The 25,721-nt window shown below is 43.9% G+C and overlaps 2 protein-coding genes across 2 annotated transcripts; one reads left to right on the top strand and one right to left on the bottom strand.

Annotated features, from left to right (window-relative positions):
- Positions 1-2,921: 2,921 nt before the first annotated feature.
- LOC311038653 (nuclear pore complex protein Nup155-like) lies at positions 2,922-6,896 on the bottom strand (the record flags this gene model as incomplete). Its single annotated transcript, XM_084048223.1, has 1 exon — positions 2,922-6,896. One exon carries the CDS (start codon positions 6,894-6,896, stop codon positions 2,922-2,924), a length of 3,975 nt encoding a protein of 1,324 aa, XP_083904349.1.
- Positions 6,897-8,114: 1,218 nt separating this feature from the next.
- LOC311038489 (inositol monophosphatase 1-like) lies at positions 8,115-25,190 on the top strand. The gene is made up of 9 exons (XM_084048046.1): positions 8,115-8,202; positions 9,340-9,425; positions 11,764-11,897; positions 14,672-14,776; positions 16,870-16,915; positions 18,049-18,157; positions 19,531-19,639; positions 23,607-23,758; positions 24,378-25,190. The coding sequence occupies exons 2-9, from the start codon at positions 9,354-9,356 to the stop codon at positions 24,494-24,496; spliced, it is 846 nt and encodes a 281-aa protein (XP_083904172.1). The 5' UTR covers positions 8,115-8,202; positions 9,340-9,353; the 3' UTR covers positions 24,497-25,190.
- The last annotated feature ends 531 nt before the right edge of the window (positions 25,191-25,721 follow it).

Raw genomic sequence — 25,721 nt, 5'->3', positions numbered from 1 at the left:
AACCCAATAACAGCGGCTCCATTCCTAATTCTTAGGGAACACGGACAAAGCCTTTTTTCTCTCCGCTTGTCAGTCCACATAGTTGATTCACATGACTTTCGTTAGGGTGGCCATTAGAAAAACGAGGGGAAAAAAACCTCTACAGACCTTTCTCTATGACTGGGTGATGAGGGCTTGAAGAAGAAACAGTGGGCTCTATCTTGCCTAAACCCCTTATGCCTATATGTTTTAGGCATGTTTTGCTATTTTGAAAAACATTTAGAAATAGTTCAAAATAGCCAATCTACAAGCTCACAACGTGTTGATGTAGATTGGCTATTTTAAAGGGGCCACATCATGAGGGGGGGGGGGGGGGGGGGGGGGGGGGCTCCCCAGTGTCTCTTGTACCCCAAATTATTCAGTCGTTCATTCTCATTTCAGAGATTTTCAGAATGGGCGTGTCTGAACAGGCCATTTCAGAATGGCAAGGCAAGTGACATCACTTGTCTTGCCATTGCATTGATGATGGCCAGACAGAATTGCTCAGTAGCTCCCCCCTGCCCAAAAGGACGTTTTGGTATTGCAGCTGAAAAAGCTTGGAATGACGGACAGTCAGATTGTGAGAAAAAATATATGGATGTTTTTTAGGCTTACAACCTGTTAGGGGGCAATATTTGTATATAATATATTTTCATATTTTTTTTAAATTTATGGTGTGGCCCCTTTAACTATTTTTTTTACTGTTTTTCAAAAGAGTAAAAAATGCCTAAAAAGGCGTGAGGGGGGTAGGCAGCGCAATTTGGTTTTACGTTAGTAATTGTCTGCATTTATTTGATTTTGTTTTGTTTTTTATATGAACATAAAACTTTGTATTTGTATTTTTCCAGAATGCGATGCATACATCGCATTCTGCATACAGACATGCATACATCGCATTCTGGAATTCTGGAATGTTCTTGTGTTTGACGTACATGGGCCAGACATGCATGGATCCTGTGGCGTGCACAGACATTTTGAGGGGCAGGTGCTCAAGTAAATTATACTTTTTTTTTTTACTTGGTCTGCTCTTTTTTCCCTCTACACCTATACCTCTTTGCCAAAAATAGCCGATCTACAAGCCCACAACGCCGCGAGGCGTTGTGGGCTTGTAGATCTGCTATTTTTGGCTAAAGTTCTCCTCAGAAAAGGGATGCTAGGTTTCGAGTGGTTATGGTAAAAAGAAAAATCATATCACATAAAGATTTGGCGGACCCCCTGTAGTAACTCTGAGGATCCCCTAGGGGTCCCGGACCCTCTGTTGAAGACCCCTGCTGTAAACTGGGGGGAAAAAAAGAAAAAAAAGTTTTTTTCAAAAGAGCACTTCTGGTCAAGAGGGCAAAGGGCAGGTGCTCTAGCACCACCTAGAGTCTATCTGTGCACGTCCCTGCAAAGGTCCATAGGTGTAAAGCAGGAAACCTTCCACAATCAGGATGTGAGTCCCCTCCTGCGGTCAGACTCCGAGATGAGGATACAATTTAGAGTATAGAGATGAGGATACAATTTATTTAGGTAAAAAGAAAACCCCTCTGGAGGGGTCTCCCCGTCCCTCAAGCTCTCGATTAAACAGAAAATGCATTTTCAGGCCGGGATAACAATTCTATCCAATCGGGAGAGAGAACTCCCACAGGCTACAGATTAGACAAGTGAAATTGGAAGTGATGACACACATAAATGAGCAGACAAAATTAGAACTGGTCCAGTTCCAATTATGTCGGCTCATTTAGTTGTGCTTACATTTTTATCAGCTTAATTATTTGTTTAATTTGTGCGTTTGTTTTTTTATCAATTTAAATGTTATAGTGTTCCAGTTCAACTGGAACACTATAACATTTAAGCTGATGAATGGGTACTTTATCATGATTGGCTGAAGATTGACCACCCACCTGAAAATGTATTTCCTGTTTATTATGAGAGCTGGAGAGACAGGAAATCCCCCTGTTACTGTTATCACAATATAGAGCTTTATATTTAACCAAACATATTGCTTAGCCTACCTTTAAGTAGGGTAAGCAATATTTAGGTGGGGTTGGGGTTGGGTGAAAGGGCCTTCTCTGTGTGGAGTTTGCATGTTCTCCCCGTGTCCCCTAGGGTAGGTACCCTAACTAAGAAGGATAGCGTCAGCAAATACAATTTAATCCAACATTGGGCTCTATCTTGCCCTACCCCTTATGCCTATATGTTTTGGGCATTTTTTGCTATTTTAAAAAAACATTTAGAAATAGTTCAAAATAGCCAAATGTAGATCGGCTATTTTAACTATTTTTAAAATGTTTTTCAAAAGAGTAAAAACATGCTTAAAAAGGCGTGAGGGGGTAGGCAGCGCGATTTTGTTTTACGTTAGTAATTGTCTGCATTTCTTTTATTTTGTTTTGTTTTTATATGAACATGAAACGTTATATTTGTATTTTCCCAGCATGCGATGCATACATACGTGTATAGAGACGAGGATACCATTTATTTTATCGTTTCATTTATGAGGTTCTGAATATGACTTCAATAGGCAAGATCTGGGCAGGTATGGTTATTTTGGTGAAATTCCACCCTTTCTTTTTTTTTGGGGGGGGGGGGTTGATTGTTTTTTAATGTTCATGTTCTGTTTAACCCATTAAGAACTGGAACGCATCTGTGTCACTTTTTTATTTGAGCTTAAAAATCATTATTTTACACTTTGGCTATTCAAAAATAGCAGATCTACAAGCTCATAGCGCGGCACCAAGTGCCGCGCTACAAGCTTGTAGATCTGCTATTCAAAAATAGCAGATCTACAAGCTCATAGCGCGGCACCGAGTGCCGCGCTACAAGCTTGTAGATCTGCTATTTTTGAAAAATCGTGAAAATGTGTGCAAATCTTTGAACGCTCCAGTGGTCTATCATCTGTCCTCGATGATGTGTTCTATAGGACCTCAGGGAAGTTTCCTCAGCTTGGCCTGCAAGGACCTGAAGTTGCCAATGGTTCGTTGCGAGGCAGAGTTTGGGCTGAGAGCCTGCAGCTCCACCAGGTAGCCGCAGACGTTGTCGCGCCACACGTTGGCAAATCGCCGTCTGTCGTACACGGGCACCGCGCTTGGGTCGTCCACGTATCCCGAGAGAAGCACGTGGATACACTCTATCGGGTGGAGGGGCCTCTTAAGGCGTCGCCAGCAGGGATCCCGCGTTTTGTAGAGTCGGTCGTAGACTTCCAGCAGGCGAGGCAGCCGTACTCCGATCTCCCGCATGGTGTGCGTGACGAAGCCCACGTCCCAGTTCAGCTTGCACACCTCCTGCTCCAAGAACGTCACCAGGAATTCGAGAGGGAAGTATCTGGGAGTTCCGGCGTAGATCTTTGCTAGCGTCACCAGTTTCGAATTGAGGGCCCTCATTCTGTCTGCAGGACTCATGTCCACGCTGTCGGCCAGCTCTTTCTCCGCGATCTCCTGCCACAGCGAGCGCACTAGAATCGGGTCCGAGTGTCCGGCACAATGAATGATGGCCAGCTTGCACTCCGACAACTTGAAATGGTCGGCAAACTCCCCGTAGAGCGTAGTGATGTCCAGAAGTTCCGAGTCCAACTGCGAAATGGCGTTCTTCGCGGAGGGATGTTGGGAGTACTGTTTGAACAACGTTTCCCGGATCTGAACTTGGATACGCACCACCTCCATCTTCTCTTCGAGCTCGTGAAGGAACTCTCCGTCGGCCCCCTGGGCGATGGACAGGACGGCTCTAGAAATGTACTCCAAACGCTGCTGCAGGGAGATCTCCGTGCTGTACACGTCGGCGAGGCGCGCCAGCACGTGGGCCGCCTTCCCGACGCTGCGTCTCTTCTCGTAGTAACGCCACAGGAGGTCCATGTTGCGCACCTTACTCTGGTCTTGCCTTATCATGTGCATCAGGTGTTCCTCCAGGAACGGAGAATTTACCGCCAGCAGCTTATCGGTAAGGTCCTCCTGGATCAGCCAGTCGTAGAGGGCCACGTGAAACAGCTCATCCGGAGACCTTTGGGCCAGAGCTAGCATCCGTTCAAAATGGGCCGTGGCATCAGCATTACATGGCATATTAGGGTCAGATGTCAGAACTGGTGGTCCGGGCTGCTCGGGGACACCAGGAGACCGCAGGGCGGCCTTGCTCTGGTTCACCAGTTCCTGCATGGTATCTGTGATGCATCCATAACACGACAATCTTTCCTGGTACGCCGTCTGTCCGGCTCGGTCCTCCTCCGGCTTTCCGTTCTTATAGAAGTGGAGTCCCAGACCTTGGGGATCCTTCTTGTCTGCCGCCGCGAGGCAGAGCTCCACGACCCCCTCGTAGAAACGGACCTGCCGGTACTGAGCACAGACGAGGGGTAGGTTTGTGTGGTGGCTGATCTGCCGGTGCAGTCGTAGCGACTCTCTCAGGGTTCTCTCTTTGTCCGCCTCGTTCTGGATCTGCCGAGAGCGCTGCAGCAACTCGTTAGCCTTGGAGCACACGCTGTCCTCACTGCCGTACAGTAATGGACAGATGTCCCTGAGATGATCGCTGACCGCGTCAACAGCGACACCGTCTTTGATGTAGACGTCGATAAGCGCCGCGATGAGCGCTCCCGTAAGCTGTTTGCCTCGAATCACCACATCCTTAAAACTCGCTCCCTTCATCTGCTCCTGGAACTCCTTGGGGAGCGCCGAGACGATGAGGCTGAACTGATCGTCTTGGCAGAGACGCCTCCAAAGGGCCAGTGTCTGACAAGAACGATGAACCAGCTGCTGGATACCCTGCATGGACGTTTTCTCATAGACCTGTGCCTCCGTGTGACATGTCCTCTGGAGCTCCTGCCGTACTCGTTGTGAGCTGGCTCCATCAGGGCGTGTGGAACCCAGCAGCCGGTTGGCAGGGGAGCTGACACTGGCTGCTCCCAAAGATGAGGGGCTGAACTGGGAGTTCTTATCAAGGAATTCCTGCAGACCCTTTAACTCCAGAAGGACTGCCTCCAGACCACGAGAGCCAACACTGCTCTCCAGAATAGTCATAGTCTGATTCCCTGTGTTAATTGTCCTCTCAACGGCAAGGCTCCCATCCCAGATACTCCCCAGAATACGGGCGAAGTAGACGCCGATGCCATTGTGTTTTCCTGAGAAGACCACCTCGGGGCCAGCTGATATTGGAGATGTGATGGCTGAGGGGAATCTCATCTGCGCTTCTCCGTATCTGACGAAGGCTCTGGTGGCCCACAGTGAAACCTCTCTGTCACAAGCAGCACTAGAACAAGCCAGGATCAAAGCCGTGGCACACGCTTGTTTCTCGCCGTGCAGCTTGAAGAATCGTTCAATTTCTTCACCTTCTCCTCCAGCACCGCTGACCAAGAGGTGGCGCAGTTGGTCAACTGGACGTAGCTTGTGGAAGATGTGGCTACCCCTAGCAGACAGAAGTAGAAATCTTTGTGGAGGGATATTGTGTTGTTCGACCACCACAGGTGAGTCTGTAATGGGGACCAGGTCTTTGTTCAGTGGAGTGGAGACCTTGGTGGGCCTCTCCTCATTAATGGCGCAGAGTGCCCAGGAACGACCATCTACATTGGACATCGTCTGAGTCTCCATCAGGGGTTTCTTGAAGGGGAAAGAGTCGTGGTTAATGCACCACAGGATGTCACTATCCTCTGTCTCAAACGCAGCCATTAGTAGAACTCCTTTGCTGTGTAGAGCCTTGTGGACCTTTGCAGGTTTCTGCAAGGTTGAAGAGGCGGAAAACCCGGGTGGAAGACGAACATGCACCAAGGCAAGAAGGCTGGGTCTCGCAGGTTGTGGCGGGGTGAATTCTGTGGTGCTGAAGTAGAGACGCGCACCCGCATGAGTAATAGCGAGCAGGTGACAGTTTAAAGACTCAGATCTGTCAATCACAGAGATCTGGACAATAGGTTCGAAGACAGATCGATCAATTGTCCTGGCAATGTTTACAGCTTTATCCATGATGTTACTCTGTGACATACGTGCCACAAGGCTCATGCCCATGCCATCAGCACCGAGGTCATATACCTGTAGGACTCCTTTCTCCGAGCGCGTGAAGAGAGTGTCGCGAGAGTTGTCAATGGCTACCTGCACAACGGGGTCATCGTCTGAGATCCAGAACTGGACCATGGAGGGAACGAGAAAGGTTCGCAGCCAAAAGGACGGGCCGCTTTTGGAGTGATTGATTTTCTGGCATCGCCGGCCAAACCAGTCCGCCTCAGCCTGGTACGCGATCTCATACAGGCAGCCGTCCTTGCCCGCCATGAAGATGCGTCCGCGATCCGTGTAGGCGACGGCCAGGATGTGGGTATTGTCCGTCGGTATGGAGTAGAGCGGGTCCGGCAGCAGATGCATCCCACCAGACGTGCTGTCGTTCAACCCCGTATGATGGCCTTTAGGGACACTGAGTCCAAGGATAACCACATCCACCGGAGTGGCCAGCACTAAGAGATAGTGGACGTTAGGCGGGAATGTCCCCGGCTTTGGTTTCACGAGACCCACCGACAGGACGGTTTCAACGAGACCGTCGAAATACGCCACGTCGCCGCCGTCTTCATAGTTCCACATGAAGATGGCGTTGTCTATGGTGAGCCACGCTCGACTTATCTCGGGAAAGACCCCCATCATGCAGTTACACTGCATACGACCAAATTCGTCCACCAGTTCGGGAGGCAAGGGTACTCTGCGGACCGCACTGAACTCCGGGAGGTTTGGCACGCCGAGGAGTAGCCCCGGTCCCTGGAGGGGATAGTCCATGTCTGACAGTCCGGAGCGTGACGGCGCGTCGTGAGCGGGAACGGACAGCAGCGCCGACAGATCGGGAAAGCAGCGGTCCTCCTGCAGGTGTTGGTCGATGAGCAGACCAGAGCGCTCCAGCGCCTCGGCGAGCTCAGCGACTGGGCTGGGTCCAGCGCTGGACGGCATGATGACGACGTTACCACCACCACGGTATTAAAAGATGTGTAGCTTGTTTCTCGCCGATGTGGCTGTTGAGTTAGTTTCCAAGGGCACCGATATGAATGTGAAATATTCTCTGCAAATAACCAAACAGCACCGATCAGCAGCACGCCAACCTCATGGACTGCAGCAATGCTGAAACATACAACCTTTTATGGAGGTCCAGATTGGCCTCGCTCAAACCTTGCCCAAATATGGAAATGAGTGATGTAGTACCGACGTCATAGATGACTGATATAATATCCCGGCCACATAATGTCCGAGAATGAGATGCACAATATAGACCCCCCAAATTGATATGTATTCGAGCCACACTGCATGCGAGCTTGCAGATCTGCTGTTTTTGAATAGCCAACATATATTTATATGGATGAAGTGGTTAAAATGATTGTGACACTATGTTAAAGAGATAGTTCACCCAAACCATAACTTTTTTTCTATCGATTAGTCACCCCATGGAGACTTGAATTTTTTGGTTTTGGTTCCGGTAGGAGACACAAAGGAGACTCTTTGTGTCTCCTACCGGAACCGCTGCCGGTCATCAAATTATTATCTTATTATGCGACAAAAAGAAAAGCATATATGTAGTGGAGTAAAAGTACAATATTTGCCTCTGAGATGTAGTGGAGTAGAAGTAAAAGTACTGACAATTTGAAATAGTCCATTAAAAAAATGTACTTAAGTACAGTACTTGAGTAGCCTACATGTATTTACTTTACACCACACCACAAACACCTCTTTTAGGCTTGTTTTCATTAATCTCTCAAGACAGATTCAGAAAAACAGCAGAGTGCGCTGTTTTTTCCTTTTTATTTACTGTGGGTTGAGTTGCCAGATTGGTTTTCATTAGCCTCGATCTACAGGCTTTTGGTTTTCATAGACCTGGTTGCTTATTTCTCTCGCAGAATCTGGCAACAGTGTGTGATAGTGAAGTACCCATAGAGTTATAATACATCTAGAGAGCGGACTGCACTGTCCCCGCCTATTCATTTCAATGACAATTGCTCACAAGCGCATGAAGCACCCGGAAGTTTCTCTACTTCCTGGACTGGCTCCAATTTGGAGCAAACAGAGCATGCGCACTATTGTTTTGGGACGGCGGACGCACGCGCAGTATAATTTTAATGCTGAAGTCCTGCAATGTCAGAGTTGACCACCAGGCGACGGCAGCTTCACAGTTCCACTGCGGTTCAGGGGGCTTGATAGTGCTACCAGAGGAAAGTGACAACGCTCAGTCAGGCTGTCAGAATCAGAACAGAGAAACAGTCCTACAGTAAGTGAAGACTATAGAGCCATATATGCTGCCATTGTACTTTGTTTATGTTGTCAATAAACCTACATGTAACCTTATTTACCTTTCGATACTACTACTACTAGCCTTTGGCTATCATTCATTAGCCTTGGATCAAGTCAAGACATGGTTCACACACAACATGACGCTCGTCTGTCACAAGCGTCATGGCGCTACCTGTTCCTGGTTTTTCAAATGTCTTCATTTACAACCCGTACATGTACATGAACGTTCAAATTTCAAATATAAAGTGCTGACCCCACGGCCATGGATGTAACAAGTTAAGACGCCTGGGTCTAAGTACCCGCATCTTCAGTATTGTTCAATAAAAAGCATTTTAATCTGATCGGTGGCCATTTTCTCAAAATGTCCTTCATATGCTGTCAACTACGCGACCCTATCGGTTGAAAGGTGTATTGCACGCTGAGACATTATAACTCTATGAGAAAATGGCTGCGGATTGGATTAAAATGCTTTTTATTGGACAATGTGGAGGATACAGGCACTTCTGAGGTACCGTACATAATTGTAACATTGGTGGCCATGAGATAAGCACTTTATAGTTGCAATGTGAACGTTTATGTAGATGTTCGGGTTGTAAATGGATCAAGTGCCAACACCAGGAGCAAGTTTGCGCCATGACTGTCTGGGCTAAGGGCTACAGTAGCTAGCTCTGTTAGCCACACTAAGGCTATAGCTCTGTGAGTCCTTGTCATTCATTCACTGTTTAACATGCTTTAAGTTGCAGTGGTGTAAAGTAACTAAGTACATCTACTCAAGTACTGTACTCAAGTACAAATTTGAGGTATTTCCAATTTTTCCTGTACTTTTTACTTGTTCTACTCCACTACATCTCAGAGGAAAATATTGTACTTTTATTCCACTACAATTACTTGAAAACTTTAGTTACTAGTTACTTTGTAGATTTTGACACTAATGCTTTTGTACTTTTACTCGAGTAAATTTTGAATTCCGGACTTTATTTCTTACATTGCGGTATTGATACTTTTACTTTAAATACAATTTAGTTACGTTAAGTTGTCCCTAAGATGTGTGTGTGTAAACCTCTGTGTCTCATTATGACATACACAATATCTGTACTGTGATCATTTCATCTAGGTTTATCTGTCAGGATGGCTGACCCTATTGACCCGTGGCAGGAGTGCATGGACCACTGTGTTGAAGTGACCAGACAGGCTGGGAAGGTGAGCATCTTAACTCATTCAGTGCTAACGAAATAAAAAAAATAATTGCGAACTGTGCCAGCAATTTTTACATTTTCTTATACCTTTTTCAAGTAGTCACAGAATATTTATCTCCAGTATAATCGATCCCCTGATGGGTGCTAATCACCGAGGGTTGCACTGTGTGGTTTCACAAATGTCAACGAGGTCATTGGACCTTGTTGACATTAATTGTCTGCCTTTTGAAAATAACAACAACAGCGATGCAATACGCATCATCGACGACACATGGACGATATTGATTCATTCGTGGCGATACGATACAATGATTTAAAATCAATACAGCAACTATTTAGCTACAAAATATTATCTGTGTGAAACGTGTGGATAGAGCAGTTTTTTTTAAGGGAAACATTTATTATTATGGATATAAATAAGTAATCACAGTGATTCTCTGGCAAATACAGTATGGACATTGTATTTGAACACATGTGGACAAACCCACACCTTGACATGAACAATACACACTTATTACACACATTTTATTCTTGTTAAGATTGCTAAATTCAACACACAATAGTACTTAGTTTTGATACAATCGATTATTTGCATTGCTACTATTTGCATCATCACTGGAACATATTAGCCCTGCGCTGGCTCAGCTGCACTGGTTACCAGTAAAATATAGAATTGATTTTAAAGCATTGCTCTTTGTTTTTAAAGCTCTCAATGGCCTAGCCCCTCCATACATTTCTGATCTGCTTAAACCTCCTGCCACTAGGTTACTTTGATCATTGGTTCTCAAAGTGGGGTCCGGGGACCCCCAGGGGTCCTTGAAGGGGTTCCAGGGGGTCCCCAGCAAAATGTGTGAAAATAGCATCACAATAGTTTTAACCCCTTTATACTTTGGCTATTCAAAAATAGCAGATCTACAAGCTCATAGCGCGGCACCGAGTGCCGCGCTATGAGCTTGTAGATCTGCTATTTTTGAAAAACCTTGGAGATTTGTGCAAATCTTTGAATATATTTATTTTAAAGCGAACATTTTAACACAAATCTTTGCTTCTGGGGGGTCCCTGGCACAACATATTTTCAGATGGGGGTCCCCGGCCAAATATATATCAATTTGGGGGTCCCTGGCATGAAAAAGTTTGAGAAGCACTGACTTAGATCATCCTCCTTTCAGTTCCCCCAAAAAGCCTCATTACCAAAGGTGACCGCACCTACACTCTGGAATAATCTCCCTTTTCACATCAAGATAAATCCCACCATTGAGATTTTTAAATCCGAACTGAAGACCCACTTTTTTGCTTTTAACATAGATTGAGGTCATTGTCTGTTGTTTCTTTGTCCCTGCCTTGTTTTTATTTGTTATGTTTTGTTCTGTTATTGTTAATGTTTCTACTGCACTTTGTCTTATTTTGCCTTTTACTCTGCTTTGTAAATAGACTAAGGTCTATTTGTTCTTTGTTTGGAAAGCACTTTGGGTCAGCTGCTGTTGTTTTTAAATGTGCTATGTAAATAAACTTGACTTGACTTGACTATGTTTGGATCTGCATACTAAACCATTTTTAGCGTGGTATACATTTTTATATTACAGTACCATTGGGGAGCAGGTCATGTGTGCCATGCATACATATAGTACACGCACGCACGCACGCACGCACACACGCACGCACACACACACACACACACACACACACACACACACACACACACACACACACACACACACACACACACACACACACACACACACACACACACACACACACACACACACACACACACACAATCATGAAAATGTGCACATCGACAATCTGTCTTTGTAAGGAAAAGTGTGTGATCGCCACTTTAGATATGGAGCAGAAATGCCAAAACGATGGTCTGTCTTCACTGGCACAGCACAGCCCCCTATCAGTGTGTATGTGCAACCACAATGCATTAGCATAATTAACCCTTTAAGACCTGAGGCCCATTCTAAAAACACCTTCTAAATCCTGACCTTTTCTGAAAAACTTCAAATATTTATTCAAAAAATTACAACTAATTTATGTTGCTACATACTGTACATTTACTGTACTGCAAGAAGAACCCCAAAAGGTATAGTTACAGATAGGGGTTCCCGCCGTAAATGAGTTAAAATTGCAGATGCATCCAATCATGCATTGAAGTCCTCCAGGTTTGTGCTCTCTCATCCTTGTTGGTGTGTGTGACTGTGTTGCCAGGTTTGTGCTCTCATCCCCCTGTTTGTTGTGTGACTGTGTTGCCAGGTCTGTGCTCTCATCTCTCTTGTTGTGTAACTGTGTTGCCAGGTTTGTGCTCTCATCCTTGTTTGTTGTGTTGTACTGTGTCTCAGATGATCTGTGAGGCCCTGCAGAAGGACATTGCCATCATGCAGAAGAGCTCTCCTGTGGACCTGGTGACCGAGACGGACCAGAAGGTGGAACAGCTGATTATTTCCTCCATCAAGGAGAAGTACCCCACACACAGGTACGAATACAGCCCAAATATACTGTATAATCCCTCACAACAAATAGGCCCAAAGAGCTACCTTTTGAGGGTTTATTCTTCTAACCCAGGGGTCTTCAACGTTTTCAGGCCAGGGACCCCCTAGCTGAGAAAGAGATGAAGCAGGGACCCCCTACTCTAAATTGTATAACATTGTGTTTCAGATTACATATTTGACTTAGTCTGCTTTTTCCCCCCTCTACACCTATAGCCTCTTTGCCAAAAATAGCAGATCTACAAGCTTGTAGATCTGCTATTTTCGGCTAATGTTCCCCTCAGGAAAGGAATTTTAGGGTTCAAGTGGTTAATGTAAAAAAAACAAAATCCTATCACACAAAGATTTGGCGGACCCCCTATAGTAGCTCTGAGGACCCCCTGTTGAAGACCCCTGGTCTAAACCATTGAATCCGGGAACGCATCTCTGTCATTTTAAGATGTATTTGGCTATGAGCTTGTAGATCTGCTGTTTTTGAAAAATCTTGAAAATTTGTGCAAATTTGTGAATATATATATATATATATATATATATATATATATATATATATATATATATATATTTTTTTAAAGGGATTTGTTTTGCTGAAATCTTTGCTTCGGGGTCCCTGGAACAAAATATTTTTAGATGGGGGGTCTTTGACATGAAAAAGTGTGAGCGCCACTGATACTGTATAGCAACATAGGTTTTGTTTCAGGATATGATAGGATTTAGAAGATATCTGTAGATGCGTTCACGGGTTAAAAAAAGGCCAATGCACACACCTCAAACGTTCGTGACAGGTGAGTATTAAGGACAAAATGTTCAGAAAGCGGTCCTGCTCACTGCCTGGAACTTGCAAAGAAGAAAAAAACTCTTTATTAAGTCGATGTTTCGGTCGTTAGACCTCCATCAGGAAAGATATCCGATTGTCCGATGAATCAATGAATGATCAAGTTCCAGACAGTGTGCGGGACCTTTGTCTTTGATATTTGATAGCAAAAGATCCCTTTCTGAACATCGCTTGATGAGAAATTCGTTGATATTGATTTGATCAATTATGACGGAAAAATAGAAAAAAGTCAGGAGGAAACGCACTTAGTTGTCACTGTATTAGGTGAACATTTTGGTTTGGCATTCTGTACCTTTAATCACTGACTGATGGGTATGGTCTACTATCCTATTTAACCCGAGGCCTGGAACGTATCTGTGTATTTTTTTTTATTTGAGCTAAAAAGCATTATTTTCCGCTTTGCCTATTCAAGAAATAGCAGATCTACAAGCTCCCGCTATGAGCTTGTAGATCTGCTATTTTTGAAAAATCTTGAAAATGTGTGCAAATCTTTGAATATATATATATGTTTTAAAGCGAACATTTGTAACTCAAATCTTTGCTTCTGGGGCATTTTGAGCTGGGGGTCAGCGGCCAAATACATATAATATTGGGGGTCCTTGACATGAAAAAGTTTGAGCACCACTGGTATAGAAACATAGGTTTGTGAGGATTTAGAAGACATTTTGTAGAATCGGAACCCTTAATTGCGACCATAGGTCGCACTTACTACAGAAAGCTGCTCCAGGTGTCCGTCCGTCACTCCGTCACTCCGTCACACACGTCACACTTTTGCCCTGCTCATATCTCCGCGCCCATTGCCCCGATCCATGCCACATTTTGCACACACACTCCTTACCTGCCAAACTACACCCTCCAAGGACCCTCCCAGCTGCCTCGGGGACCCCCAAGTGTAAAAAATGAGCACATGTGGACAAATTACCAAATGACCACCCCAACGGGGCTGCTCACGGGGCATTCCCGGGGACCACCCACTCCTGGTGCTCCAGAACGGATGCAAAAGTGGTGGCGCCCCCAGTGGAGGACCCCCTGCCACTGCAGCTCACATAAAATACATGTGACCTACGGTCGCTTATCTCCCGATTAGGGAGTCTTACTGGTGGGTAAATCACTGAGTGATGGGTATGGTCTACTCTCCTATTTAAAGCAGAGTCCTAAAAGGCTCCTCACTGGGAGGTGAGTCAGTAGGATACGATAGTAGTGACAACACATACATGTGTGTGGGGAGGAATGAATTGGCATAACAAATACAATTGGGGAGAAAAAGAAAGGTGGTAGAAATTATAATAATTTAGAAATAAAATAATACAAATTATGAAAATAGCCGATCTGCTGTGCGCTTGTAGATCAGCTATTTTCACTACACTGTGTGTGTGTGTGTGTGTGTGTGTGTGTGTGTGTGTGTGTGTGTGTGTGTGTGTGTGTGTGTGTGTGTGTGTGTGTGTGAGAGAGAGATATTGTTTCACAGATTAGACAAATCTTTTCAGTAGTGACATTTTATTTTGTGTTCATCCTAGGGCTGTGAATCTTCTGCTATCTAACATTTCGATTCTTGGGGTCAGGTTTTTTTCTCAAAACAAACGATTCTCCATTCAAAAAAGTTTTTGTTCCGATTCAAAACGATTCTCCATTCAAAACGATTCTTGATTCAAAACATAGGATTTCAGGATCTACTCCAGTCTGCTGGCATGAGAGCAGAGTACATTTATGTATCCTTTATAATTGTAAAGGTTTTATCAACTGATAATAATGTAAACACACAAAGATAAATCCAAGATCACCCCCAAAAAAAAATGTGAAAAAAAAATTAAAAACTTTATTTTTTATTTTTTAATGAGAATCGATTCTGAATCGTCCAACAGTAGAATCGCGATTCTAGGGGGTTTTCTGACACCCCTAGTTAATCCATGTGCACACGGCTCTTTGCAGCTTCATAGGAGAGGAGTCAGTAGCAGCGGGCTCCACCAGCCTCCTCACAGACAACCCTACCTGGATCATAGACCCTATTGATGGGACCACCAACTTTGTCCACAGGTGGGTTTCATGTTCAATGCACAGACTGTTTATGATTTGATATCATACTGTTTAGACCAGGGGTCTTCAACAGAGGGTCCGGGACCCCTAGGGGGGTCCTCAGAGCTACTATAGGGGGTCCGCCAAATCTTGGTGTGATAGGATTTAGTTTTTTTTTTTTTACATTAATTACTTGAACCCTAGAATTCCTTTTCTGAGGGGAACCTTAGCCGAAAATAGTCAATCTACAAGCTCTCAACGCCTCTTGTAGATCGGCTATTTTTTGGCAAAGAGGCCATAGGTGTAGAGGGGAAAAAAAGAGTAAAATCTGTAATCTGAAACACAATGTTATACAATATAGAGTAGGGGGGTCCCTGCTTCATCTCTTTCTCAGCTAGGGGGTCCTTGGCCTGAAAACGTTGAAGAGGTGGTTTAGACTAATGATGGTAAAAAAAAAACTGTAAATGGTGCCTTTATATAGCGCTTTTTATCCAAAGCGCTTTAGTTTACATAGATTGTACACACACACACACACACACACACACACACACACACACACACACACACACACACACACACACACACACACACACACACACACACACACACACACACACACACACACACACACACACACACACACACACACATATTCATGGCGGAGGAAACCATGCAAGGCACCAACCTGCTCATCGGGAGCAATTAGGGGTTCAGCGTCTTGCTCAAGGACACTTCGGCACTAACTCTGGGGGGGCGGGGGGGGGGGGGGCCCGGGAATCGATCTGGGAACCTCACGGTTCCCATCCATCCGGCCTGCTCTACCGGCCACTCTACCCCTGAGCCACTGCTGCCCCCTGCTGCTGTAAAACCTTGCTGATTATTTATGAACTCTAGAGTGTTTCTGTTCTTTTGTGTGTGTTGTAATTGTTTTAATCTATTGTTTAAATGTTTTGCTGTATTGTTATTGTTCCCGGTCTTGTCTTGTACATTGGGCAATTTAAAAAAAAGGATGACATACTAGCTTGGCCTTTTAAAGAAGGCTATTACAGTAGCTGCTCTGTGAAGCGTCTAAATACTTTAGTGTTAGAGTTTAGGATAAGAAGAAGAACATCCGCGCCCTGTCCTCAAGCTCCAAAAAAAACTAACTTTTTATTTATACAACGTTTCGACCTTCTATGTCTTCATCAGGCAAATATGAAATTGATTCCCTCTGAAGTGAGTTTAGCCTCCATTTTCAGAACAAATACTTGTACAGTAATTACTGTTATGAACCATCCGCTGAAATATTAGTTTACTGCAAACTAGCGTTGACATTTTAGAACATAATCTACTGTCACTCCTGTCTCTAAACTCCATGACGTTTACCCTGCATCCATTTGTTTTGGATCTCGAACCTCCTTTTAGCTTAACCCATTAAGACCGGGAACGCATATGTGTGTCACCGAGTGCCGCGCTGTGAGCTTGTAGATCTGCTATTTTTGAAAAATCGTGAAAAATCGTAAAAATCTTTGAATATATACATATTTTTTTAAAGCGAACATTTTTTAACTCAAATCTGTGCTTCTGGGGGGTCCCTGGAACAAAATATTTTGAGATGGGGGTCCATTGCCAAATACATATCATGTTAGGGGTCCTTGATATGAAAGAAGTTTGAGAACCACTGATTATAGCAACGTACGTTTAAAAAAAAAACATAAAACAGTTATATATTGATATTTGAGTTACAAATGTTCGCTTTGAAAAATACATATTCAAAGATTTGCACAAATGTTCATGATTTCCCCCCCCAAAAAAATAGCAGATCTACAAGCTCATAGCGCGGCACTCGGTGCCACGCTATGAGCTTGTATATCTGCTATTTTTGAATAGCCCAAAGAAATCTAAAACCGACACACAGATGCATTCCCGGTCTTAAAGGGTTAATAGTTTTTAATCCTTAACGAGCTTCTCTCCGGGCGCGACCTCGCTGTCGGGGATAATTAGCTCACCTAAGATGAAACTGAGGCGATAATAGAAATTGATTCCTCTGCTGCTCTCGATCCTCAAGGAATACGCCAAATTACCGCCTCAAGCATTTGTGTTTTTTTTCTCTCTTCGTTTCTCTCCTTCCCCAGGTTCCCTTTCGTGTCTGTATCAATCGGCTTCACCGTGAAGAAAGAGGTAGTTTTTCTGTTTTGTTGTTTTTTTCAGCATTCATTTTTTTTGTAATTGGACCTGTCAAGTTTGGTCTTGAATGTAAGAAGCACTACTAGTTAATCAGTGGTGGAAAAAGTACTCAAATTCTTTACTTAAGTAAAAGTACCAATTCTGCAATATAACAATGCTCTGTTACAAGTAAAAGTCCAGAATTCAAAATTTACTTGAGTAAAAGTACAGAAGTATTTGCATCAAAATGTACTTAAAGTACCAAAAGTAAAAGTACTAAAATGTTTGAAAATAGTAGATCCACAATCTCACAAACCCTGCCGGGTCCATTTGGTTCCATTTGTACACTCTCAGAGTTAAATTAACATTGATTTTACAATATGAATTGGGGTCCAAGAGATAGAAATGCCTTTAAATGGGGGTCCGTAGCCCTAATGCATGTCAAACTGGGGGTCCTTGAAATTAAAATGGTTGAGAATTCACTGCTAGAGCCGTAAAAAAAAAAACTTCTCTTATGGGGGTCCCTGAGGCATATATTTTCAAATGGGGGTCCGCGGGCTAATACGTGTCAATTTGGGGGTCCTTGACATGAAAAGGTTTGAGAACCACTGTGGTAGACCATGACATATGACATGGTGGGAGACTGGGAGTGAGACTGCATTGGATGGATGCAGTGGTGTGCACAGACATTTTGAGGGGCAGGTGCTCAAGTAAATTATATATTTTTTTGTTTACTTGGTCTGCTCTTTTTTCCCTCTACACCTATACCTCTTTGCCAAAAATAGCAGATCTACAAGCCCACAACGCCTCGCAGCGCGAGGCGTTGTGGGCTTGTAGATCTGCTATTTTTGGCTAAAGCTCTCCTCAGAAAAGGGATGCTAGGTTTCGAGTGGTTATGGTAAAAAAGTAAAATCATATGACATAAAGATTTGGCGGACCCCCTGTAGTAACTCTGAGGACCCCCTAGGGGTCCCGGACCCTCTGTCGAAGACCCCTGCTGTAAACTGGGCACACTTCAAAAGGGCACTTCTGGTCAAGAGGGCAAAGGGCAGGTGCTCTAGCACCACCTAGAGTCTATCTGTGCACGTCCCTGGATGGATGGATGGATTGGATGTCATGTGTCTCTCATGTTGTGGTGTTGTCCTCAGGTAGAGTTTGGGATCGTCTACAGCTGCATTGAGGACAAGCTCTACACGGCCAGGAAAGGGAAGGGAGCGTTTTGTAATGGAGCTCCTATCAAGGTGTCTGGACAACAAGGTATACACAGTACCTTTTATATGCACACTGATTCATTCATGGATTAAGACAAAAATAAAATCATCTCACGACTGAAACATGTTGTATGTATGGCCAAGTCCTAATGTGAAACCGTGTGAAACGTTTTGCTTTTTAATCCACTGAGCACCGAGCACATTATGGGCATTACAAAATAAAGAAAAATGTTTTTCTGTAAGTCTCGTCTAAGGAGTTTTTCCTATACCTCCATGCAGTGAGCGAGTCTCCTTTTGTCAGTTTACCTTTATGTTTTTCGAGACCACCGCACCTGCAGTTAATCCTCACCAAAAGGACAAAGAAAGGCGCAACAGTTCTCCTGTTCTTTATAATTTTGGGGGATTTTTTTTTAAATAGTAATAATGAAAATAAATTAATAAAATAAATGAAAAAAGGAATTGAAAAAACACAGTCTCCTTGCGCATTAGAAGGCCAATATCAGTCACCAGAACTAAAGACGGGTGTTTTCAATGAATCTAACGTGGTTAAAACAGAGTTTGAAGTTACAATGGGTTCGTCTGATTATCCCCATCTCAACATATTTTGTTCCAGGGACCCCCCAGAAGCAAAGATTTGAGTTACAAATGTTCACTTTCAAAAAAATATATATCCAAAGATTTGCACACATTTTCACGATTTAAAAAAAAATAGCAGATCTACAAGCTCATAGCGCGGCACTCGGTGCCGCGCTATGAGCCCCCCCACTTTGAGAACCAACGCCATAGAAGACATGGCTGGCTTCAAAGGAATCCCAAGTAACTGGAATCAGTCGTGGGCGACTTGAGAACTTTGTCATGTCATATTGCAGTTTCACTAAAGCCCCACAAGGGGGAGCACAATAACCACACACAGATTACACAGAGCTGTCTCTGCCAGCAGCTTGTAGAGGTGTGTGTGTGTGTGTGTGTGTGTGTGTGTGTGTGTGTGTGTGTGTGTGTGTGTGTGTGTGTGTGTGTGTGTGTGTGTGTGTGTGTGTGTGTGTGTGTGTGTGTGTGTGTGTGTGTGTGTGTGTGTGTCATCACGCCTTCAAAAGGGTTTAGATGAAGTGACTGCGTCTCCTACAGCGCTGAGATCTGGAGCGTTCAGTGTAGGCGCTCCATCAGGCTGTCACTGTTAAATGATAATAGTGTCTCTCTCTCACACACACACACACACACACACACACACACACACACACACACACACACACACACACACACACACACACACACACACACACACACACACACACACACACACTGTGAAATGATAATCCTCTCTCTCTTTCTTCTTTGTCTTTTGTTTATCTCCCTCTCCCTCTCCTCTCCTCTCCTCTCCTCTCCTCTCCTCTCCTCTCCCTCTCCTCTCCTCTCACACAGACATCTGTCAGTCTCTGGTTCTGACTGAAATGGGCTTCAAGAAGGATCCGGAGAACTTCAAAATAATGATGGACAACATGAAGGCCATTCTCACCATCCCTGTGCATGGGTCAGACACACACGCACACACACACACACACACACACACACACACACACACACACACACACACACAGGATTTCGGTGCATGACACTAACGCTCAACTAAGTATAAATCATGTTTAACTCTAATTCCAATCCCTAAACCTAACCTCTAAATGTCTAATCCTAACCTGAATGTTTTTCTAATTGTTAGTGTATCTCTAAGAAATTTTTTTTTAACTATAAAACAACCATTTGTCGTGTGAGGACCAGGAAAACGGTCCTCACAATGTATATTTCTTCAAATTGTACTATACTTGGTCCTCGCAAGTATAGTAATACACACACACACACACACGTACGCACGCACACGCGCGCGTAGTCGAGCTGTGTCACTGCGATGCACACACGCAAATCGGTACACATTATCTCTATAGTCACGTGATCAACACGGATCTGTCCGATTTTTCATATTCCATCCTGATTGGCCAAGATTGGCATCTAGAAGTGGCTAAATGCCTCAAATCATAAACGCAGCGTCCGATTGCCGTGAAAAACTCTGCACGCACATTCCCACTTGGCCGAGGAAGACGTGCCGACCCCAAATGATCTCCATAGTCATGTGATCAAGACGGATCTGTCCATGCGTATTGTGGCCTTGCATAATGATAAAACGGTTAAGTCTGTTCAGGTCAGAATCAGAAGTGATCCTCACTGAAATCTGAAGCCATGACTCTGCGCATATTTTGGAGAAGTAAAAAACTTCCAGAATGGATGATGTGCAAAAACTCCAACAACATAGTTCCGTGTGGAAGTCATCACACCTCAGAACGTTGAAGTAAAGCACTGTATTGTCTTCCAGTAGTGAAAAAAGTTAAAGTAAAAGTTTGACTTGAGTAAAAGTAACAATACTGCAATATATTTAAAGTACTAAAGTAAAAGTACTCATTATGCAGAATGTCTCGATTCACAAATGTGCTGGTGTATAAAATATCCAGAAATCACTTGAAAATAGCCGATCTACACGATCACAATGCGTCGCATCGCGACGCATTGTGATCTTGTAGATCTGCTGTTTTCAAATGGCCAAAATGTTTTCAAATGGCAAAATTCAACAAAATTGGCCAAAATGTGTATAGGGCTGAAGTGGTTAATGTATGTTTTGTAATAATAATCAACATCTACAAAGTAACTAATAACTAAAGCTGTCAAATAATTGTAGTGGAGTAAAAGTACAATATTTGCCTCTGAGATGTAGTGGAGTAGAAGTATAAGTACTCAAAATTGGAAATACCCCCAGTAAAGTAAAAGCACCTCAAAATGTTACTTAAGTACAGCACTTGAGTAAATGTACTTAGTTACTTTACACCAATGCAAAACTCCAACAACATAGTTCCGTGTGGAAGCCATCACACCTCAGAATGGAGAGGTAGAGCTCTGTTCTCTCTTCTCTCACAGCAGCTCAGAGAAGGAGAGAAGAGACGGGTTTACTTTGCAAAGCAAACTTCTTCTCGACTAAAATTGACATCTTTCATGACATGTAAAGTCCATAACATGTGACAGTTCACTGCTCGTCTCTGACTGTCCGTGTAGCATCATGCAGTGTTTGTCCATCAGGTCGTGGAGCCAGGCATAACTCTTTAAGAGTGTACGGGTCCATTTGGTTCCATTTGTACGCTCTCAGAGTTACAGTCCTGTAAGTGTCAATTACCATCATTTTATGCCTCAAAGTCACGCATCCAACAAGCTTTGAACTGAGCAGATTGGACCTTCCGTTTTCGATCGAGTTTTGGCCATTGTCGCCCGTTTTTCTTTAATAACACGGACTAGGAAGGTCCGACGGCGACAAACTAGATACCTGAGTAAAGTTCACTTTATCCAACACATCCACTGACATTTCTGTCTGCCTTACCGTTAGGCCGTTAGCGGCGGTTGAAATGTCTTTTTGAGGGTAAAAGATCTTTTTTTTCTTTTCTTTTCTTTTCTTGTTTTTCTCCACGCAACTCGAGGCTTGGCCCGGCCCCGGCCAATTAGAATAGATTGTGGGCCCGGTCAGTAAAGGGTTGGGTTCGGGCAGAATTTGAGAACTCTAGCATACATTAATAATTACAGTAGAAAGCCAACCATTGCCTGAGCACCAGCCCCATTGGTTTCATAGGAAGGAGGAGAAATGTCCCTCTTTTATGCCCAGTATGTAAATTAATACTTTTGATAACACAGAGCAGCAGAAGGAAAAAGACCCAGTTCCGAGACATACTGTGCATACTTTGTACCACGACTACGTGGTGTGTGAAGTCTGATTTATAATTTAGGAACTTGTGTACGTGTGTCACAGTGTCACAGTGTCACACCCTGAAGTGGGAACCCGCTAGGTTTTCTTTGACAGGCTTGTTAACAGGTTAAGAATCACAGGTTTACACAGGTGTGAAAAAGCGGGTGACATTATTATTTATTTTGTTCGTGGAGCTTTGAGGATGTGGGGGCTTGAACTTTGTGAGGGGGGCAAATACATGTCATTTTGACATGAAAACTTTTTGTTCCAGGGACCCCCAGAAGCAAAGATTTGAGTTAAAAATGTTTCAAAACTACATGTTCTCAAATATTTGAATTTTTTTTCATGATGGAAAAAATAAAATAGCAGATCTACAAGCTCACAACTCATCGCGATGTGACGCGCTGTGAGCTTGTAGATCTGCTATTTTCAAATAGCTTAGGTATAAAACAGGGCTAAAGTGGTTAATGTATGTAATGTATGTTTTATAATATCATAATTTATATCTGAAAAGTAACTATTAACTAAAGTTTTCAAATAAGTGTAGTGGCGTAAAAGTACAATTTTTGCCCCCGAGATGTAGTGGAGTAGAAGTAAAAGTATTGAAAATAGGAAATACTTCAGTAAAGTAAAAAAAAAAACCTTTAAATTGTGCTTAACTCATTCAGTGCCAGACTTATTTCTGCCTGTGTTTGCCCAGTGCCAGAGATTTTTCGATTTATTCTTACCTTTTCAAGTAGTCACATAATATTTATCTCCAGTATGATCGATCCCCTGATGGTTGCTAATCACAGAGGGTTTCACTGAGCTTCCACAAAGAAATAATGTCATTGCGAGTCTCCCGTTCCCTTTATTCCACCTTTGAAAATAGCATGTCTGGGCCAAAAATACATAGTAGAAAAAATGGTACACAGGAGCCGAGATACAGCATTGTCAAGTTAACCAAAGAAGGGGATGGAGCAGTAAATCTTCAGATCACGTTATCTTGGGTTCTGGACGTTTTTTTCAAAAACACATCAAACACGTCATTGGCACGTTGTGCCATTGCGAAAAAAAAACACGTCAATGGCACCAAGTGAGTTAAGTACAGTACTTGAGTAAATGTACTTAGTTACTTTACACCAGTGGTTCTCAAACCTTTTTATGTCAAGGACCCCCAAATTGACACTTATTAGCCCGCGGACCCCCCATTTGAAAAGATATGCCAAGGACCCCCATAAGAGAAGATTTTTTACGGTTTTAGAAGTGATTTTCGATCATCTTAATTTCAAGGACCCTCAGTTTGACATGCATTATAGGCCACAGACCCCCATTTAATGGCATTTATATCTCTGGGACCCCAATTTATATTGTAAAATCAATGTTAATTTAACTCTGAGAGTGTACAAATGTGTACAAATGTACAAATGGAACCAAATGGAACCAAATGGACCCGTTAGGGTCCATTTGGTTCCATTTGTACACTCTCAGAGTTACAGGCCCATAAGGGTCAATTTGGTTCCTAACTATATCATTTAGCTGGGGACCCCCTGGAACTCCCTCAAGGTCCCCGGACCCCACTTTGAGAACCAACGCTTTACACCACTGATTGAGGTGGAGTCCTCCTCAGCTATAAGGTCTTTTATATCTCTCTGTGTGTGCGTGTGCGTGTGTGTGTGCGTGTGTGCGTGTGCGTGTGCGTGTGCGTGTGCGTGTGCGTGTGCGTGTGTGTGTGTGTGTGTAGGATCCGCTCTCCGGGCAGTGCGGCGGTCAACATGTGTCTGGTGGCGTGCGGCGCGGCCGACGCCTACTACCACATGGGCATCCACTGCTGGGACATGGCGGGAGGGGCGGCCATCCTCACCGAGGCGGGGGGCGTCATCATGGACATCTCAGGTCAGTCAGTCAGTCACCTTGATGAATTGAACACATACTGTAGGACCACAATGGAAACAAGTCCCCAGGACTTTATATATTCAATCAATCAATCAATCACCGGGGGGGGGGGGGGGGGGGGGGGCGCTATTTTAACCCGGAACGAAAACGCATCTCTGTAATTTTTTTGATTTCTTTGGCTATTCAAAAATAGCAGATCTACAAGCTCATGCCGCGTTATGAGCTTGAACAATCTTGAACATTAAGTGTGAATATATATATATATATATATTTTTATTTTTATTTCAAAGTGAACCTTTGTAACTCAAATCTGTGCTTCTGCGGGGGTGCCTGGAACAACATATTTTGAGATGGCGGTCCACGGCCAAATAAATATAATTTTCGGGGTCCTTGACATGGAAAAAGTTTGAGAACCACTGATATTATTGCAACATATAGCAAGTTTTCTCTTTCAAAAAAAGGATTTAGACATGTGTAGAACCCCCCAAAAGCAAAGATTTGAGTCGCAAATGTTTGCTTAAAAAATATATATATATCATCACAACGTAACTAACTGTGTCTGTAGGAGTTTATTTATATTATTGTAATACCCGTTTTCTCCTATATGTGTTGTTGTCAGGAGGGCCTTTTGATCTGATGTCACGCAGGCTGATCATCGCCAGCAGTCGTCCAATAGCAGAACGCCTCGTTAAGGAGATCACTGTGTTCCCCTGTGGACGAGACGACACCGAGGACTAGTACTAACACACACACACACACACGCGCACGCGCACGCGCACGCGCACACACACACACACACACACACACACACACACACACACACACACACACACACACACACACACACACACACACACACACACACACACACACACACGCACACACACACACGCACACTTGGGCTGGGCAGCTAACCGGAAAAAATATATCGAAACCGATGTTTTAGAACCATTAATCAAGAAGCAAGGGTTTCTTTCGCTTCTGTTTTTCTAACATATTGTGGTGCTGTTGGGGGGCAGAGGTGTGGATAATAATGACGCACAACAAGGATTCCTCTGTTTAGCAGACTTTACAGATGTAACCGCACTCAGGTCAGTACATACAGACTTCACAACACACAGTGTCTTCTGTGATCGGTTGATCATCATGAGCTAATAGAGCACTGGTTCTCAAACGTTTTCATGTCAAGGACCCCCAAATTGACACATTTTAGGCCACGGACCCCCATTTAATGGCATTTTTGTCTCTGGGACCCGACTTTAAGTTGTAAAATCAATGTTAATGTAACTCTGAGAGTGTACAAATGGAACCAAATGGACCCGTTAGGGTCCATTTGGTTCCGTTTGTACCTTGAAAAGATATGCCAGGGACCCCCATAAGAGAAGATTGTTTACGGCTCTAGCAGTGATTCTCAACCATTTTAATTTCAAGGACCAGGACCCAGTTTGACATGCATTAGTGCTACGGACCCCCATTTAATGGCATTTCTATCTCTGGGACCCCAATTTCAGTTGTAAAATCAATGTTAATGTAACTCTGAGAGTGTACAAATGGAACCAAATGGACCCGTTAGGGTCCATTTGGTTCCATTTGTACACTCTCAGAGTTACAGACCCATAAGGGTCCATTTGGTTCCATTTTTGCACTCTCAGAGTTACAGACCCATAAAGGTCCATTTGGTTCCTAACTATCCATCATTTAGCTGGGGACCCCCTGGAACTCCCTCAGGGACCCCTGGGGGTCCCCGGACCCCAGTTTGAGAACCAATGTAATAGAGTACCGAAGAACCTGACGTCTCTCCCACTACCCCCTAGGTCACAAAGTTATTTGTTGTATTGGAATTCCCATTGGCAAACCTTAGATCACGGCACATAAGAACCGTGGTCCAAAAATAAACAAACAAGCCCTATCCGTCCATGCGGCGAGCTCAGGTACCTAGGAAGTGCCCACCGCTCTTTATAAA

The sequence above is a fragment of the Gymnoscopelus microlampas genome (genome assembly GCF_963454915.1).
Source record: "Gymnoscopelus microlampas genome assembly, chromosome: 22".
In the NCBI taxonomy this organism is placed as follows: Eukaryota; Metazoa; Chordata; class Actinopteri; order Myctophiformes; family Myctophidae; genus Gymnoscopelus; species Gymnoscopelus microlampas.
The sequence above is the reverse complement of the archived record's forward strand: the minus strand, read 5'-3'. Positions and strand labels throughout refer to the sequence as shown.

Bases quoted from the DNA above. Each gene is read 5' to 3' on its own strand.
- LOC311038489 (XM_084048046.1), top strand. From the start codon at position 9,354: ATGGCTGACCCTATTGACCCGTGGCAGGAGTGCATGGACCACTGTGTT. The intron at 11,898-14,671 runs GTACGAATACAG...GGCTCTTTGCAG, and splicing joins GAGAAGTACCCCACACACAG to CTTCATAGGAGAGGAGTCAG. The intron at 14,777-16,869 runs GTGGGTTTCATG...CTCCTTCCCCAG, and splicing joins ACCACCAACTTTGTCCACAG to GTTCCCTTTCGTGTCTGTAT.